At 40.0% G+C, this 17,617-nt stretch overlaps 1 protein-coding gene across 1 annotated transcript; it reads left to right on the top strand.

Moving 5' to 3' along the window:
• Positions 1 to 216: 216 nt before the first annotated feature.
• PERP (p53 apoptosis effector related to PMP22) lies at positions 217 to 17,358 on the top strand. The gene is made up of 3 exons (XM_055265329.2): positions 217 to 969; positions 11,634 to 11,774; positions 15,882 to 17,358. The coding sequence occupies exons 1-3, from the start codon at positions 756 to 758 to the stop codon at positions 16,106 to 16,108; spliced, it is 582 nt and encodes a 193-aa protein (XP_055121304.1). The 5' UTR covers positions 217 to 755; the 3' UTR covers positions 16,109 to 17,358.
• Positions 17,359 to 17,617: the final 259 nt, after the last annotated feature.

Here is a 17,617-nt window from a genome sequence, read left to right as displayed (position 1 = left end):
TCATCAAATTCACTGAGCTGCCCTTGAGATCCAAACACGGTGCTGGACACTAGGGATACACAGATAAATTCAGCATCGCCTCTGCTTTCCAAAAGCTGGCAACCCAGCAGGAAACAACAGCATGCAAAGAGGTAAGAGTACCCGGGGAGCCACGGTCCAAGGTGCAAAGGCGGAGCCTAGGAGGAAGGGATCACCTGTGTCAGCAGGGGTCAGGGACGGGCTTCTGGGTTTGCGTGCATGCGTCCAAAGGAGTGCAGCCTTTATCCACAGGTGCAATTAGAACACCCATCTCACACTGCTGAAAACTCAAATATGGCACTGCTGACCACCGCCCCACGATGCGACATCAGGGGTCAGATATTAGGCTGGCGCTGTGCAGATAAAGAGGTGTACACGTTGGTGCGCCAGGAAGACAAAACACGCGCCTGGAGAGTACCAGGTGAGCGGGACTGGAGGCTCGTGGGACGCGCGGGACTCTCGGGCCGCCTTCCGCCGCCGCCCGGTGTCACCCGAGCCCCGCCTGTTTACCAGCGGCCCCGCCCGCCCCGGCCCGGCCGGGCAGGTCGGGGCGGGCGCGCTCTGAGTCACTGGAATCTAGGTGGGGCCGCCCGGAGCGGCGTCCTCGGGAGCCGCCTCCTCGCGGCCTCTTCGCTTTTGTGGCGGCGCCCGCGCTCGCAGGCCACTCTCCGCTGTCGCCCGTCCCGCGCGCTCCTCCGCCCCGCTCCGCTCCTCTCGGCCCCGCGCCGCCCGTCAACATGATCCGCTGCGGCCTGGCCTGCGAGCGCTGCCGCTGGATCCTGCCCCTGCTCCTACTCAGCGCCATCGCCTTCGACATCATCGCGCTGGCCGGCCGCGGCTGGCTGCAGTCTAGCGACCACATCCAGACGTCCTCGCTTTGGTGGAAATGCTCCCAAGAGGGTGGCGGCAGCGGGTCCTCCGAGGAGGGCTGTCAGAGCCTCATGGAGTACGGTGAGTGCCCGCCCGCCGCCGCCGCCGCCGCCGCCTCCAGGAAGCCCTCGGGGCCGCGGCCTGCAAAAGCCGCCGGGCGTGGTGGGCCCTCACAGGGTCCGGGGAGCCGGTGCTTTTCAGAATGCCTATTCAGGGCGAGCTCGGGCTCATGCATCCGACCTGAACCAAATGCAGCAGCAGTAGCTTTGGGTGGCCAACACTAAGCTCAGCAACAGAAAAAAAAAAAAAAAAAAAAGCTCTAGTTCAAACTGTATAGTTTTTTTCCTGGGTTTTGTCGGTTACGTACGAAAGATTATTTCAAGCATTGCAAGTTTAGATGAGTAAATATAATGAACAAAGTTTCTTGGAGACCTGAAATTTCTTCCCATTTCTCTTGCTTCTCTTGTTTCTTCTTATGATTAAAACATAAATATTGAAATAACGTAACTTCCCTAATATCAGTGGATTCTTTCAACTTGATATAGCTGAAAAAACTTTCTCATTTAAAAAAGCCCTTTCAGGCAGTTTTAGCAGTTAACGTTTTCAATAGATACTATTGAATAATAGTCTATTTTACCAGTCAGGCTAGTTCTTGTTAGCTCTTATTCTAGGGCGTGTCCTTTGGTTTGAGCATGGCATTGTTGTTTAGAAAACTTAATTATTTTAATCTGATTTGAAATCTAAAAAGCAAACACATTTCCTACACTCGCGAAGTGAAGCAGAGTTGACAAATTTAATGTACCTGGCAGGTGAAGTACTGTGTGCCATTTTCCCAGCATGGAGGAAGCTCCCTGCTTGCCTTGCTGAAAAAGTCAGGACTGGAGCTTGGTTCTTGTCTGAGAAGGCATTTTCTTTCACAGTGGGAAGCCCCCTCTCCTTGCCTAGGGGGGGATGGGAATCACAGCTGGGGTCTACTGTGATTAGCAATGTGTGTGGGGGTGGAGATGGGGGCTGTGAGAGCTTAATAAAACCTTAAAGCCAAATGGGCTTTACTTACCGGGTTTAATAGTTTTAAACACAGAAAGCAAGCTACGCTGCCTGTTTTCATTTCTTACTATTACTATTGACTTGATTCTTTCTTTGAAGTGGCCCAGGGCTTCCAACCCAATCCTGTTTATCTGTGTTTCTGGGGGACTATATCAGCAACTTGGTGCCCTTTCTTTTGTGTAATCCTTTGGACGTCCTCATGATGAACTTCCCCACAAAAGGAAGCATGGTCCCCATTAGCCAGATGATAAAATGTAAACACTGCAGAAAATTCCAGCTTTCCTTGCAGTTTGTGTGTTTTCTTCTCTGAAAACCCATACAAACACTGTGCCAGCTAAGGTTTGTATCATCTCCAGTCTTTTAGGTTTTTAAAGGGAATTAATTGTATTTTGAAATAATGTACCTCTATCTTCTAGTTAAAATGCATCTGAACTCAGTCTCTTGTAGGGGACCTAACAGATCTGCGTGTGTGTTTTTAAACATACTTGGATAATTATACCCTACTCCAAAGACTAATGCAGACCCAAAGTATAGGCAGTAATCCTCCACATATAAAGTAAGACTAGTGTGCCTTTGACTGGTGGGGGGGATATTGGCAGAACTATGATCAGTGCTAATGCCGGGACATGATTTGACCTGCAAGCCTCTGGCTGTGACCACAGCCCTCTTGTGAAACATGCACAATGCCATTTTTATTTTTCTTAACTTGCAGGATGAGCTCACCTTTTTAGGGTGTGGCTGTTCCACCTTAGACTGATACGGTGCTTTGTATATGGAAGGCAATAAGCAGGTTTTTTTCTTAGTTTGGTTGAATTTTTAATTAGAAGTCTGAATGTTAATTTTTTTCATTGTAAAGAAAACACTAACGAGTGTATAGTTTATAATTCAGTTTGACATAGAAATTGGTCCTTGGAAAAGCTCGATTTTCTAAGTGGATCTTGAAAAATCTGTTTATAATGCAGCATGACTGATTTTCGTAAATGGTAGTAGCTTTAACAACTCAATTTAGTTATTCCTGCTACCTTTGCAAAGGTAATTAAGTGCCAGTAATGCATTACACACGGCTCTTGCTCAAGATCTGGAATCAAATCATGAATCTGGGATCTGCTGTCATGAGGTGGCTGTGGGAAGAAGACAGCAGATGTGGAGCTACCTCTGGCCGTTGTAGTCAAAGATGAGTTTAAGTGCTTATTACACGTCTGTCTCATCACCTGAATGCACATTGGCTAGTTTTGCCTCACAATTGTAGAAGCTGTGTATAATGACACTGTAAGGCGATTATCTAGGCATCTATGAACTCTAGATTTTCAGATAGCCTCAGTAAGGCCTTACTGAAAACCATATATTTACATGAGCCTGTACTTTATCTAAAATGAAGTAAGCAGTTTACACACACTCCCACGTATGCACAAACACACAGTATCTTGTGCAACAAGGAATAAGGTTGATGGCTGTGATTAAAATGAGATCTCCGTATAGAGAATTGTGTACATCCACTTTGAAAAACTTCTTGATATGTTCTAGGCAATAAGTATTTTGATTTACCATTGTAACTATTAAGAAAATCTTGTTATTAAAAAGTGTTTCAACACCTCTCTTATTAGTTGATAATCATGACAATATGTTCATTTTGGTAGTAAAGACACAGGTTATTCCTGGCAAGTATTGACAATACTAATGAATATGGATGTTTTTATAAAGATAAATAATTCCTTAGAACTATATAAAAAGCAGAATATTATATTTTTCACTGTTACTGACAGTTTAAGAATTTCAGATGACCAAATCCCCTCATCTTTCCTTGTGAATGAGCCAAATTATTCACTGAATATTTTCTTTGACCAGCTAAACTAACACCCAGCCAAAAACATTCTTATTTGAATTTTTAAAAAATCATGGTTTATATTTGTCAAAACAGGAAAAGAAAATCTATAGATTAATGATTGAAATCATCATTCACATTTCACCTATAAATAAAATGTGAAATTTAAGTGCATGTTCACTCATGCTAGTTTTGCACTGCTGGCACCTTCTTTTCTAGTTTTTAAGAAAGAATACATCAGGAGGATATTTTCAGCCTTAGCTGTGTAGATTTCAAATCGCAGGCAAGCTCCAGCTTGTTCAAGTGGAGAATAATGGCGATAAGTTTGTGCACCAGAGTGAAACAGGGAGTCAGTGAGGATTGACGAGCGTTTGTCTTGAATCCAAACTGGGAAGTACAGAGCCTCCGGTTTTTTGTTGTTGTTTTTTAACCAAAGACACCCTTTGCATACTGCAAATGCATCGATATTTTGTTTGTTTTTAACATGAAATCGCTGTTGGTCAAGTCAAAGAATCAGTATTACATGAAATAGTTTTAGGTCAGTTAGCCCTGTGGCTCTCAAATGTACAAGAAATAAGAAAAGTAAGTACAAATTAATAGTTTACATTAGTCTAAATTCCTCTTAAAGCAGGGGTCCCCAACCCTGAGGCCACAGACTGTTACTCCCACTGAGTCTACATTACGGTGAGTTGTGTAATTATTTCATTATATATTATACAGTGTAATAATACTAGAAATAAAGTGTGTAATAAAGGTAATGCACTTGAATCATCCCAAAACCACACCCCAACCCCAGTCTGTGGAAAAATTTTCTTCCTTGAAACTGGTCCCTGGTGCCAAAACGGTTGGGGACCGCTGATTGAAAGGACTTCATTTTGAGATTATGCCCTTGTGGTTTTTTCAGTGGGGAGTGGGGTAGGGAAAGGTATTAAACTGTTCCTGGCCGGGTGCCGTGGCTCACGCCTGTAATCCTAGCACTTAGGGAGGCCGAGGCAGGCAGATCACTTGAAGTCAGGAGTTTGAAACCAGCCTGGCCAACATGGTAAAACCCCGCCTCTACTAAAAATACAAAAAAATTAGCCTGGCATGGTGGCAGGCACCTGTAATCCCAGCTAGTCAGGAGGCTGAGGCAGGAGAATTGCTTGAACCCCGGAGGCGGAGGTTGCAGGGAGTCGAGATCGCACCACTACACTCCAGCCTGGGTGACAGAGCGAGACTCTGTCTCCAAAAAAAAAAAAAAAAACAAAACTGTTCCTAATTTATGAAATTAGGCATTAGCAGACAGATTATTTTTTTTTTTATTTTATTTTTAGACGGAGTCTCGATCTGTCACCCAGGCTGGAGTGCAGTGGCGCGATCTCCGCTCACTGCGAGCTCCGCCTCCCAGGTTCACGCCATTCTCCTGCCTCAGCCTCTCGAGCAGCTGGGACTACAGGCGCCCGCCACCACGCCCGGCTAATTTTTTGTATTTTTAGTAGAAACGGAGTTTCACCATGTTAGCCAGGATGGTCTGGATCTCCTGACCTCGTGATCCACCACCCTCGGCCTCCCAAAGTGCTGAGATTACAGGCGTAAGCCACCGCGCACGGCCGCAGACAGATTACTCTTTGCACGAGCATGTATGCATTCAAGTCCTTACACAGCAAAAAATAAAAAGTTGGCCACTCTATTGATTTAATAATTTTTAAAAGTACATATGATTTATAAAATCTAGAACGTTTAGGACCCAGTAATCTAGTCCAGGCCATTCATTCCACATGTGCCTCGCTCAGCAGTAGCCACCCCAGAGAGCCTCAGTTCCTTCTCAGTGTCCCCTAACTTGTGTTTGTCCTGTAAAGGGACGCAGACTACTGGGATGTCATAATTAGAAGGGAATTAAAGTACACCAGATTCAAGCTTTCAACAAAGCCTGCACCCATCCATAGCACCCTTGACTAAGCTTCGTCCCTTATTCAACAACTTAGTTCTGTTCCCTGGATGATACAGTTTATTTCCAAGTACTCCTCTTAAACTGACAGAGCTGTGTAATTCGTACTTTCCAGCCTTCTTTCATTGACAGATATTCAAATATTTGAGGGTAGATCCCAAATTCACTGCTAGTTATCTTGTCTTTAGATTGACTTTTCCTGTTTTTACCCTGTCCTGTATAGAATGGCTTCTCCCCTCGTTGATTAGATAAATCGTCTAAAACAAGGTTATTAAGGGTTAAAATAACAGAGAGCAATGGAGTAGTCAGTTTCATGAGACCATGCAGAGCATGTAAAGAATCTCACACCATCTGTGGAATGCTCTCCCGTGTATTCTCCCTGCCATCTCTCTGTTGAGCCATTTAACTGCCTTCTTGAACTTCTGCAGAATGGTGTCTCTTTATGTATTTTTTTGGGGGACTGCTATGAGTTGTCCTCTAGATTTTTGCTCCTCAAAGTGTTGCAAACCAGTGCAGCAGAATTATCTGGGTGGTTGTTGGATGTCCAATGTCTCTTGCTGGCCTAAGAATCGGAATCTGCATTTTAACTACTTCCCGGAGGAGGTAAACGCTTTTAAGTTTCAAAAGCACGGGCCAAATCACTGCAGATTACCTCCTCATTGAATATGCGGAACTATATTTTTGAATGTATCATTCTCCCATGCTTACATTTAGTTGTAGGCAGGATCTTTTTAATTTTTTGAACTGTGGTTTTATCCAGTTTTCAGTTCTGCCTGTGTTTGGCTTAAAGAGCCTTATAGAAACAATATGAAGAATCTGACAAAATCTTGGATAATACAGAATCTTTGGTATTATTGACAGATGAATCCTGTATTCTGGAAAGGCACTGGACTCTGGTTGGGTGCCACATTAGTGTCATAAGGGTGTCGTTTAAAACCACTGAAGAATGCAGCAGATTCATGAAGAGGAAGACTACCTTTGGGGGGAAACAGTGATTGTCTCCAAAGTATCACCAATTTAAAAAATATTAATGACGTTCTTCTTGTCTTAAAATAAAAGTTTATTTTCTCAAGCTTCAGTTTATCCTTTCTAGCTTGACCTTTTTTTTAAGACAGAATCTCCCTCTGTCGCTCAGGCTGGAGTGCAATGGCGCGATCTTGGCTCACTGCAACCTCTGCCTCCCAGGTGCAAGCGATTCTCATGCCTCAGCCTCCTGAATAGCTGGGACTACAGGCGTGTGCCACCACACCTAGTTAATTTTTGTATTTTTAGTAGAGATGGGGGTTTCACTACGTTGGCCAGGCTGGTCTCGAACTCCCGACCTCACGTGACCTGTCTCGGCCTCCTAAAGTGCTGGGCTTACAGGCATGAGCCACTGCTGCTGGCCTATGTCTAGCTTGACATTTAAGTTATTTATTTATTTTTACTTTTTTGCTCTTATTAGTTGATCTTACTAGCCTTGTAACATTTTGGGTTTTTTGTATGTAATTTCTGGAAAAAAATATAGCACGCCTTGTCATACAAAAAACTTAAAAACACGTCCTAGGAAAAACTCAGTTTTGTTGGTGACCATTAAATGGTTTCCATGTTCTTGATTTAATGTTGCATCTTTGCAAGGGCTAGGAAACTTTGAGAAGCTGTTGTTCATCTAATGAATATCACTTAAATTGGATTTATAATGCTGCTGGTTTCTTTGATTACATGAACTTTTCTAAGTGGTACTTTGAAAATAAAGTTAGGACACCAAGTTGGTCTTCCCTTAAGAAAATAAAAGAAACAAACAAAAACTTTCCTACACAGAAATGCAGCATCTATTTACCTGGAGTACTGAATGCTTTTGTGGTCTCAATCCAGAGAATGAGAGTTGACAATAAGAATCCTTTCTACTCTCTCCCATACACTTACACACAAACACACACACAGACACACACACACACACACACACAAATCTGGTATATAAAATAGTAATGAAAGACAAACCTGTGTTCGTATTAGATAAAGATGGATAGTCTGCCTTTGAAAAACTGAGGATCATCTATTGAATCATGAAAGATGTAGCTTTAGGACAGGTTCTAAAAACTGATGTTTTCCAGTGGAGTTGGGAAATAGGGTAGAATTTAGACCATGATATAATATAAAAATATAAACAGCTCCTAAAGTGTTTGGTCAATTTGTAGAAAGTAGGCTCATTCTGGGTAACTAAGTGAGACCACAGCTACCTAGGGCATGAAGTTATTAACTTTTCGAAATGTAGGTCATCGAGAATACCCATGTCCTAAGTCTCTACATCTGAAAGGCCGCTTCTCAGACAGAACGGTGGGCTGGGAGGACCCTGCTCAGACCTGGTATGGTCTAAATGGTCATTGACATGAGAAGGCAGATTGCTTTACTTGAAGACGTCTGTTATTCATCAGTCAGGATCTTTAGAACTGTGCCAAGATTTCTGTCTTAAGTGATAGTTAAGTGATTCAATGTGGGTGTTTCTGTGATGCAAGGAGCAGGTTTTACACGTTCTATTTCCAAGACAGTCTTTCTCAAGACAAAATGTTGTTTAATTTTCCATTTTGATTTTCTTTAGACTCAGCACTTTAAATAAACAAGACATTAACTGAGTTGTGTTAAGATAGCATGGGAAAAGTTCTTAAAAGATTCCTATATTTATGTTCACGTCTTGGCTTTAGGTTAGGTGAATTGGCTTACCATTTCTTTGGTTTAATTCCCTCCAAGCACTTGAAACTAAGCATAAATTATACTTCAGCTATAATGTTAGAGGAAGTATAATAGTAATAATCTTTTTATGTTAATTTTCCTCAAATAAGTAAAATTGTTAATATTACTTTTTACAGAAATATCATACATAATTTATTTGGCTAGATTTTTCAAACCTTTATCTGTGATTGTAAAAGTTTAGTTATTGAAATAGATTCCTTGTTAGGAGGTTTTGCCTGTTTTTATGGAAAACTCCCATTCTGCTATGCAATGATTTTTATTATGTTTGCATTCTTTTACATGCGTATATAGATATGTTTCCTTTCATTGCAGTTTCAAACTTGTGAACTCATAAAATAAAAAAAAATAATGTTTTTGCTTATTTGATTTAACTATTGGACTTAATTGAACTTAACGATTACCAGTGGCCATTTAAAAAAAAAAAACTAAAGAAATGAGACTGTAATTGACAATGGGTCACATACTTAAAGTTATACGATCCTTTTTGGTAGTGCTGCATTTGTTTTAATAAGGACTTTAATCATCTAAGTTGTTCTCAAACTTTATGGATATAAGAAACACTAATAACATGCAGATTCTTGGGTACTACCACTCAAGCTCTGATTCTGTAGGTCTGGAGGGAGGCACAGGAATCAGTATCGTTTTAAGGAGCACTACTGCTTATTTTGCCTTTGTGGTCTATCCCTCTTCTCTTAAAAGTTATCTTACTTGAAGAACAAGGCAAAAGTGAGAAAAGAGACTTACTAAGTTTAACATTTTGCCTTTATTCCTTTCTATTTTAAAATAAAACATTCCCATTTTAACCTCCTCTCTCAAGTCTCTCAGTGGTCTGACAGGAAGAGCTAGAAGATTTGGAGGAAAGTAATAAAAATTGTCCATATAAAACTAGGCCAAATCAGGTACAGTCTCAGCCCCATCCTGACCTAATTTGTGTGAAAACAGTGCTTCTAGGACAGAAAAATGTTTTATCTCCTTAATAATCTATTGTGCCCCAGTCATTCATGAATCTAGAGGAAGACCTGGAAGGTGCATGGGAGTTGGAGAAGGGCATGTGGAGCCTTAGCTCAGGTTTGTCTCTAACAGATGAAAAGAGAAAAATGCATCAGGTGACTGAGGAACAATCTTTAAGGGATGGTGCAGAACCTTGCAAATGTAGAAGAAAATAAAAACATGAGGAACTAGAGAAAAGTCACAGGGACACAGGAGGAACGTTTTGAGTAGTGAAGGCTGGGGAGTTAGTCACTGATACTACAGGAGTGTGCTTCCATCATCTTGGAACAGGCGTTTTTAGCCTTGGTTAACAGATGCAAAGACTGGAGTATGGCCAACAGGGGCAGAGGCAGGGTCCAAATGAGGTCCAGCAGCTCCAACACCCTTGCTCTTTCTGCCAGCCTGCATCTTTGTTTCACCTTGACCAGTCAAACGACCTAGAATTAAATGAGGACAAATACCGTCAGCTGTGCTGTGTTACAGAGTAAGGGTAATGCCAAGGCGGAGGACATGTGACTCATGACTCTCCTTTTCAAATGTAGTGAAGGCTAATAAGTTAAGCGTGCACGATCTTCCACGAGCAAATGAATGGATAGACTAAAGTCTATCCATACCATAGAATATTAATCAGCCATAAAAAAGAATGAAGTATTGATTGATGCTATAACATGATGAACCGCATCATACCATACTCAGTGAAAGAAGCCAGTCACAAAAGGCTACATAGTATATGACATTCCATTTATATGAAAGGTCCAAAATCGGCAAATGTATAGAGACAGAAAGTAGATTTGTGGTTGCCAGAAGCTGGAGGAACAGGGGATGGAGGGTGACTGCTAATGGGCATGGGGTTTCTTTCTGGGGTGATGAAAATGTTCTGGATTGTTAGTGGAGATGGTTGCACAACGCTGTGAATATAGTAAAAACCACTGAATTATACACTTTAAAAGGGCGAACTTTATAGTGTGTAAATTATATCTTTAAAAAAGTCATGTTTTGGATTCAAACAGGCCGAAATCAAACTGTCTAAACCATTTACTAGCTGTGTGGCTATGGGCAGGTTATTTGAACTCTAAATATATTCTTCATTTCTAAAATAGAAACGATAGCAGTGTGCACCTTAAGAAGTTATTAGAATATTTACACTACTCAGGTAACGGGTGCACTAAAGTCTTCACCATCATACAATTCAGCTATGTAACCAAAAACCACCTGTACCCCAAAAACTACTGAAATTAAAAAATATATATACAAATAAAAAATAACATGGGAAAAAAAGGTTGTTGTGAGGATTCAGTGAGCTCATGCATGTCCTGAATGTTATTAGGTGTTACTGCTAGAGGAAAGATTGTGTGTGAAGAGGTTTTAACAATGAGGGCAGGTTGAACAATAGGTGTTGTTGACTGGAATCATTCATGTGGATAGCATGGATCTCTGTATTTCCTCAGTGCAGAATAGAATGACCCAGGGCTGGAGGTGCCCATGTAGGTCTTCAAACCTAGAACTTGATTGCCATCAAATCCTGATTCTTTTTTAGGGCAAAGGTAAATAATTAAAATCTCTTGTGCAATACATTTTGAATACTTAAGAAATTAAAATTTAGGCAGAAATTTAGGAAAGTGGTTTGCTCCCAAGCTTGTTATAAGATCTTGTTATAAGCTAGTTATAAGCTTATTATAAGATCAGAGCTACTTCTCCACACTTAAATTGTTTTATTTAACACCTCTGCCTAGTCATAAATATATTTTTTCAATGATTATTTTTGCATGGAACCAAAATTAATATGAAACAAAGATCCCTTAAAGGTATTTAAAAACATTTCCTAGAGTTTATAATCTGGATTGTTCAGTACCAAAAACGTTGTTTATTATGATCATGTTGTGTTAGAACTTGGGTGAACCTTATAAATATACCCGTTATGTGGCAAACTTATCACACGAGAAACAGATTAATGAAGTTTGACTTTCATTTCAGAGATGTAAACTTTTGCCAAAAACTGAGGGGGAAAAGGCATTTCTGAGTCTCAGTATATTAATGTCCTACATATGAATTGCCTGTTCTTCACTTAAAATAATGGAGATGCTTAAGTATTATCAAAAGAAAAACGGTCCCTCCATCCAAATGTAACTAGTAGGGAAAAAAAGCCCAAAAGCATGTTGATACTGTGATAAGTAATTTTTAAACTTGGTATGTCTGTCTTGTTAATTGCTGTTTCTTTTTTTCTTGCAGCATGGGGTAGAGCAGCGGCTGCCATGCTCTTCTGTGGCTTCATCATCCTGGTGATCTGTTTCATCCTCTCCTTCTTCGCCCTCTGTGGACCCCAGATGCTTGTCTTCCTAAGAGTGATTGGAGGTCTCCTTGCCTTGGCTGGTAAGACTGTGTGTCAGCAATTCTTCATATGCCTTCAGTGGGCATCGACTTAGTGATGGTCAATTCCACAAAGAAGACCCATGACTGTTACAGTTTCTAATCTGTTCTTGGAAAATGTATCACCAGGGCAGAAGTAACAGAGGAGAGATGTGTTTTAAGATCTGGGTCCCTTTCCTCTTGCGGCTCACGCAGTGTTCTGTACTCCCCATCCGAGTGACAAGGGTTGTCACTCTACATGCCCCTATCTCTCTTTGGGGGGTCCTATCCACTGACTCCTCTACCTGAGAAGCTAGGCTATGTCAGCCCTGGAAAAGCAGTGCTCTCCACTGTGGTCCCCAGCCCTGGCCTGCTGTGAGCCCCCTGCGGAGGGGACCTGAATGCCCCTGAACTATTTCCCTTGTTGAAAGAGTCTTGTGATCTTATGATGTGGGTCCTGAAATGGTGTTCTGCCATGGGATGGAAGACCCTGGGAGGGGCCAGAACTGGAATCTGCAGCATGGTGCCTGTGCGGGGGATAGTGGTCCAGACACAGGTGATGTGAAGAAATTTAGTTATTCAGGTATGCAGGGCCCAGTGTGAACACTTATTGATGGAATACAAGAACTAGGATTTTAGGAGAAGAATTATTGGAAATTTTAGTCAGGTCTGTGGCACTAAGGAAATCTGTCAAAGGGGCAGGACCCTAGCCACGGAGTTAGATTCAGAAGTAAAACTGGACTTTCTGAGCAGGGAAAAAAGAGAAGGTGCTGACAGCGGCAAAGTGAGGCCACAGGTCATTTCTTACCAGTTTAGGCTTATGGGACCAAAGCAGAAATTCAAGCTACAGACCCGAGGTACAAATAGAAAATGAGCAGATGGTCTTGGAAACAGGTCAGAAGCCTTATGACTCGAAGGGGTCTATATAATCATGCATGAACCAGGAGGAAGGCCACTTTGCACTGGTTCCCTGAGCTTAGAAGAGTTAAGTTTGCAGAGCTGTGGGCAACACAGGTGAGGCAGGAGGAGTGCCTCAGAGAACCGGCTGGTACATGCACAGCCCTGGCCTTCTTCACAGCACATTTGCCAGTTTCTGTTGATTAAAAATAAAGTTCCTGATCCTCATATTTTCAAAGTTTGCTTTTTGAATAATATTTTAAAATCAGAAATGACTTGGAATCACAAAAGATATAAAGAACCTGGTTGATGCCCACTTTCATTTCTACTTGGTTATTTTTGTAGTTCATATTTATGAGACTCTAGCAAAGAAACACATTTGATGTATCTTCCTTTCATGTGTCTTAGAAAACTCCACAGATGCCAGTTTAAATCACCATTAGAAATAACACACTAAGGCCAGGCGTGGTGGCTCATGCCTGTAATCCTAGCACTTTGGGAAGCCGAGGCAGGCAGATCAGTTGAGGTCAGGAGTTCGAGACCAGCCTGGCCAACGTGGTGAAACCCCATCTCTACTAAAAATACAAAAATTAGCTGGGCTTGGTGGTGCACACCTATAATCCCAGCTACATGGGAGGCTGAGGCAGGAGAATCACTTGAACCTGGGAGGTGGAGGTTGCAGTGAACCAAGATGCATTGCTGCAGTCCAGCCTTGGTGACAGAGCAAGACTCCATCTCAATAAATAAATAAATAATAAATAACACACTAAGACATTAATGTTAGTTGAAAAATCCTAGTAAATACTATATGACCCAGCATTCCACTTCTAAGTATATATCCAAAAGAATTAAAAACAAGAACTTGAAGATACTTGTAACCCATGTTCATAGCAACACTATTCACAACAGCCAAAAGGTGGAAACAACCAAAGTGTCCATCAATAGATGCATGGACAAACAACATGTGTATATACATACAGTGGAATATTATTCAGCCATAAAAAGGAATGACATTTTGACATATGCTACAACATGATGGACCTTGAAAACATTATGCTAAGTGAAATAAGCCAGGCACAGAAGGACAAATATATTATTCCATTTACATGAGCTACCTGGAATAGGCAAATTTACAGAGACAGGGAGTAGAATCAAAGTTACCAGGGCTGGGGGGAGGGAAGAATGGGGAGTTATTTTTTAAGAGATCCTGAGTTTATGTACGGATGAAAAAGTCTTGGGTATAGATAGTGGTAATGGTTACACAATGTTGTGAATTTATTTAATGCCACTGAATTGTACACTTATAGTGAACAATTAAAAGTGAAAATGGTAAATGTTATGTATATTTTACCAGAATAAAAATATCCTAGTAAAACTCTTTTATCCATTGCTTTCTTGTAGCATTAAAACAAAAAGATCTAGCAATGGCCATCCACAGTGACAGGGTAGCAGGGTTATTGTTGTAAAGAAAATTAGTTCAGTGAGCTTCAACAGATTTACAGCTTAACAGTCGGCTTAACCTAGTATTTTCATTTTGTAATTTAATACTCATCCTTTCCTTTAAAGAGTATGAAAAATAGAACAGAAAACGTATTTAGAAGAATAAAAAGCCTAGAAATCTCAACACACTTTTACTAGTAATGTTGAATAAGGCCTATTTGACTTTTAAGATATGTTTCATAGAAACAGTTATTTTAAATTTTATATATATTCTTACATTAAACATCAGAAAAATTGAACACTGATACAATTTAAATTTGGCAGAAATTAATCCAAATTATTATAAGGACTTCACATGTGGTGAGCCAGAATCGATAAATAGCAATATTTAATATTTACTACTAAGAAAATTAGAAGTCAACATAGAAAAGCATTGCTTTTGTATCTTACACAGTATGTGGTAGCAAATGACAAACTTAAATAGTAAGAGTTTGCTATTTAAAGGATACCAGAAGTAGATAAATATTTAAGATTTGCCGTAAGAGCGTCCTTTGTAAATTGCAAGAGAAGAGGAATGTTTTAGTTTAGAAGAATTAGAAGCAACAAATGAAAATACAGAAACATCTATAGCCTTTCTAGCAGTGAAAAAAAAACGAGGAAGAGAAAGAAAACTACTTCAAGGTACATCTGTGGAGCTGTAGAAAAGAATTAAGATGGTAGAAAAAATGGTGGTGAGGACTACAGAGTCCCTGATACCTTCCTGGAGGGCACAGCTCCTTGGTCCCTCCTTGTGGACAGTAGTGTCTTATGGTGAAAGAGCTAAAATCAGACCCTTTGACATGGCAATGTACATATAAATATTAAGTTAAAATGATGCAGAACACACATGTATATACTCATCGCAGCTTTATAAAATCATGCATGTCCATTGAAAAAGACCACGAAAGTAGACTCAATAATGTTCATTTTGTTTGAAATTGCTTAAATACTATTACAAAGATTAATAATTGTAATAATGTGACTATTATGCCAGAGAGTTTAGAAATCTTCATGTGTTTCTTTCCACATCCTCACTCACACCTCCCTAAACACTGTGATCATTTGCTGCTTTTATTTTTTCTGTCCCCACCGCACCTCCCCATGCCCTTCCCCCTGCCCTCCCTCCACGTCTGTTTCTTCTTCAGATTCCCACGTCCTCTGAAGGCTTCTCTGCGGATTCTCCCCTTGATCATTCTCAATATTAGTTCATTGTTTCATTTAGTCATTTACTTATTGAATGAATATTCCAGTGATGTGTTATTGAATATCAATATTGAGTCATGTGTGCATGCCTGTGTGTATATATGTGCATGCCTGTGTGTATATATACATATATATGTAATTTTTGCTAACACTGAACATATTGGGTATGTGTTTGGTATGGGAAACACAAAGATGAAAAAAATAGGTTGTTCTGTACTGTCCTGCTTTCTATTGTATGCCACAGTTTTGTACTGTTTTACTTTAGTATATATAATGCTTATGTAATATAGAATGGCTCTCCAATTATTTTTTGTGTGTTTTTCACATATTTGGCATATGTGTGTGATACTGCTCAGTGCCAGGCATCTCTTAAACACAGAAGTCAAGAATCTTTTTTGGCCTCTGCCTAACCAGATTCCTCCTGCCTCCAGGTAGATTTTATACTTATTTCAAGGCAGAAACTTGGTGGAAGGAGTTAATCTGTCATTACTGTGTATTCATTCCTTCGTGCATGTATGCATTCATACCCTGGGATTTTTTTCTTCTCTTTAGCTGTGTTCCAGATCATCTCCCTGGTAATTTACCCCGTGAAGTACACCCAGACCTTCGACCTTCATGCCAACCCCGCTGTCACTTACATCTATAACTGGGCCTACGGCTTTGGGTGGGCAGCCACAATTATCCTGATCGGCTGTGCCTTCTTCTTCTGCTGCCTCCCCAACTATGAAGATGACCTTCTGGGCAATGCCAAGCCCAGGTATTTCTACACATCTGCCTAACTTGGGAATGAATGTGGGAGAAAATCGCTGCTGCTGAGATGGACTCCAGAAGAAGAAACTGTTTCTCCAGGCGACTTTGAACCCATTTTTTGGCAGTGTTCATATTATTAAACTAGTCAAAAATGCTAAAATAATTTGGGAGAAAATATTTTTTAAGTAGTGTTATAGTTTCATGTTTATCTTTTATTATGTTTTGTGAAGTTGTATCTTTTCACTAATTACCTGTACTATGCCAATATTTCCTTATATCTATCCATAACATTTATACTACATTTGTAAGAGAATATGAACATGAAACTTAACACTTTATAAGGTAAAAATGAGGTTTCCAAGATTTAATAATCTGATCAAGTTCTTGTTATTTCCAAATAGAATGGACTGGGTCTGTTAAGGGCTAAGGAGAAGAGGAAGATGATGTTAAAAATTGTTAATGACCAAACATTCTAAAAGAAATGCAAAAAAAAAGTTTATTTTCACGCCTTCAAACTATTTAAGGAAAGCAAAATCGTTTCCTAAATGCATATCGTTTGTGAGAATTTCTCATTAATATCCTGAATCATTCATTTTTGCTAAGGCTTCATGTTGACTCGATATGTCATCCAGGAAAGTACTATTTCATGGTCCAAACCTGTTGCCATAGTTAGTAAGGCTTTCCTTTAAGTGTGAAATATTTAGATGAAATTTTCTCTTTAAAGTTCTTTATAGGGTTAGGGTGTGGGAAAATGCTATATTAATAAATCTGTAGGGTTTTGTGTTTATATGTTCAGAACCAGAGTAGACTGGATTAAAAGATGGACTGGGTCTAATTTATCATGACTGATAGATCTGGTTGTGTAATAAAGCATTAGGGAGGTCATTCCCGTCACAAAAGTGCCACTAAAACAGCCTCAGGAGAATAAATGACTTGCTTTTCTAAATCTCAGGTTTATCTGGGTTCTATCATATAGACAGGCTTCTGATAGTTTGCAACTGTAAGCAGAAACCTACATATAGTTAAAATCCTGGTCTTTCTTGGTAAACAGATTTTAAATGTCTGATGTAAAACATGCCACAGGAGAATTCGGGGATTTGAATTTCTCTGAATAGCATATATATGATGCATCGAATAGGTCATTATGATTTTTTACCATTTCAACTTACATAATGAAAACCAATTCATTTTAAATATCAGATTATTATTTTGTAAGTTGTAGAAAAAGCCAATTATAGTTTTCATTATGAAGTTTTCCCAATAAACCAGGTATTCTAAACTTGTTTTCAGTTTGTAGTTTTTCCATTTTTCAAATCTGGGGAGGGGAATTAAAAAAAAATTGGGTAATAAGAACATGGGATATAATGAAAAGTGGTTTTTGTTTGTTGTTTGTTTGTTTGTTTGAAGTTTTAAGGGCCTTGCTCATTTTAGGTGTCCAAAACCAATTTTTGAGTAGAGATTAATGAATTCTAATAGTCTATTCCCTGAACTTTTTCCTCAATGAACAATACCCTAGACACACATTAAACAATTTCTCT

The sequence above is a fragment of the Symphalangus syndactylus genome, chromosome 2 (assembly GCF_028878055.3).
Source record: "Symphalangus syndactylus isolate Jambi chromosome 2, NHGRI_mSymSyn1-v2.1_pri, whole genome shotgun sequence".
In the NCBI taxonomy this organism is placed as follows: Eukaryota; Metazoa; Chordata; class Mammalia; order Primates; family Hylobatidae; genus Symphalangus; species Symphalangus syndactylus.
Note: the sequence above shows the minus strand (reverse complement) of the source record. Positions and strands in the feature narration are given on the sequence as shown.

Excerpts from the sequence above, each read along its gene's own strand:
- PERP (XM_055265329.2), top strand. The coding sequence starts at position 756 with ATGATCCGCTGCGGCCTGGCCTGCGAGCGCTGCCGCTGGATCCTGCCC. Across the intron at positions 970-11,633 it reads TCAGAGCCTCATGGAGTACG|CATGGGGTAGAGCAGCGGCT; the intron begins GTGAGTGCCCGC and ends TTTTTCTTGCAG. Across the intron at positions 11,775-15,881 it reads AGGTCTCCTTGCCTTGGCTG|CTGTGTTCCAGATCATCTCC; the intron begins GTAAGACTGTGT and ends TCTTCTCTTTAG.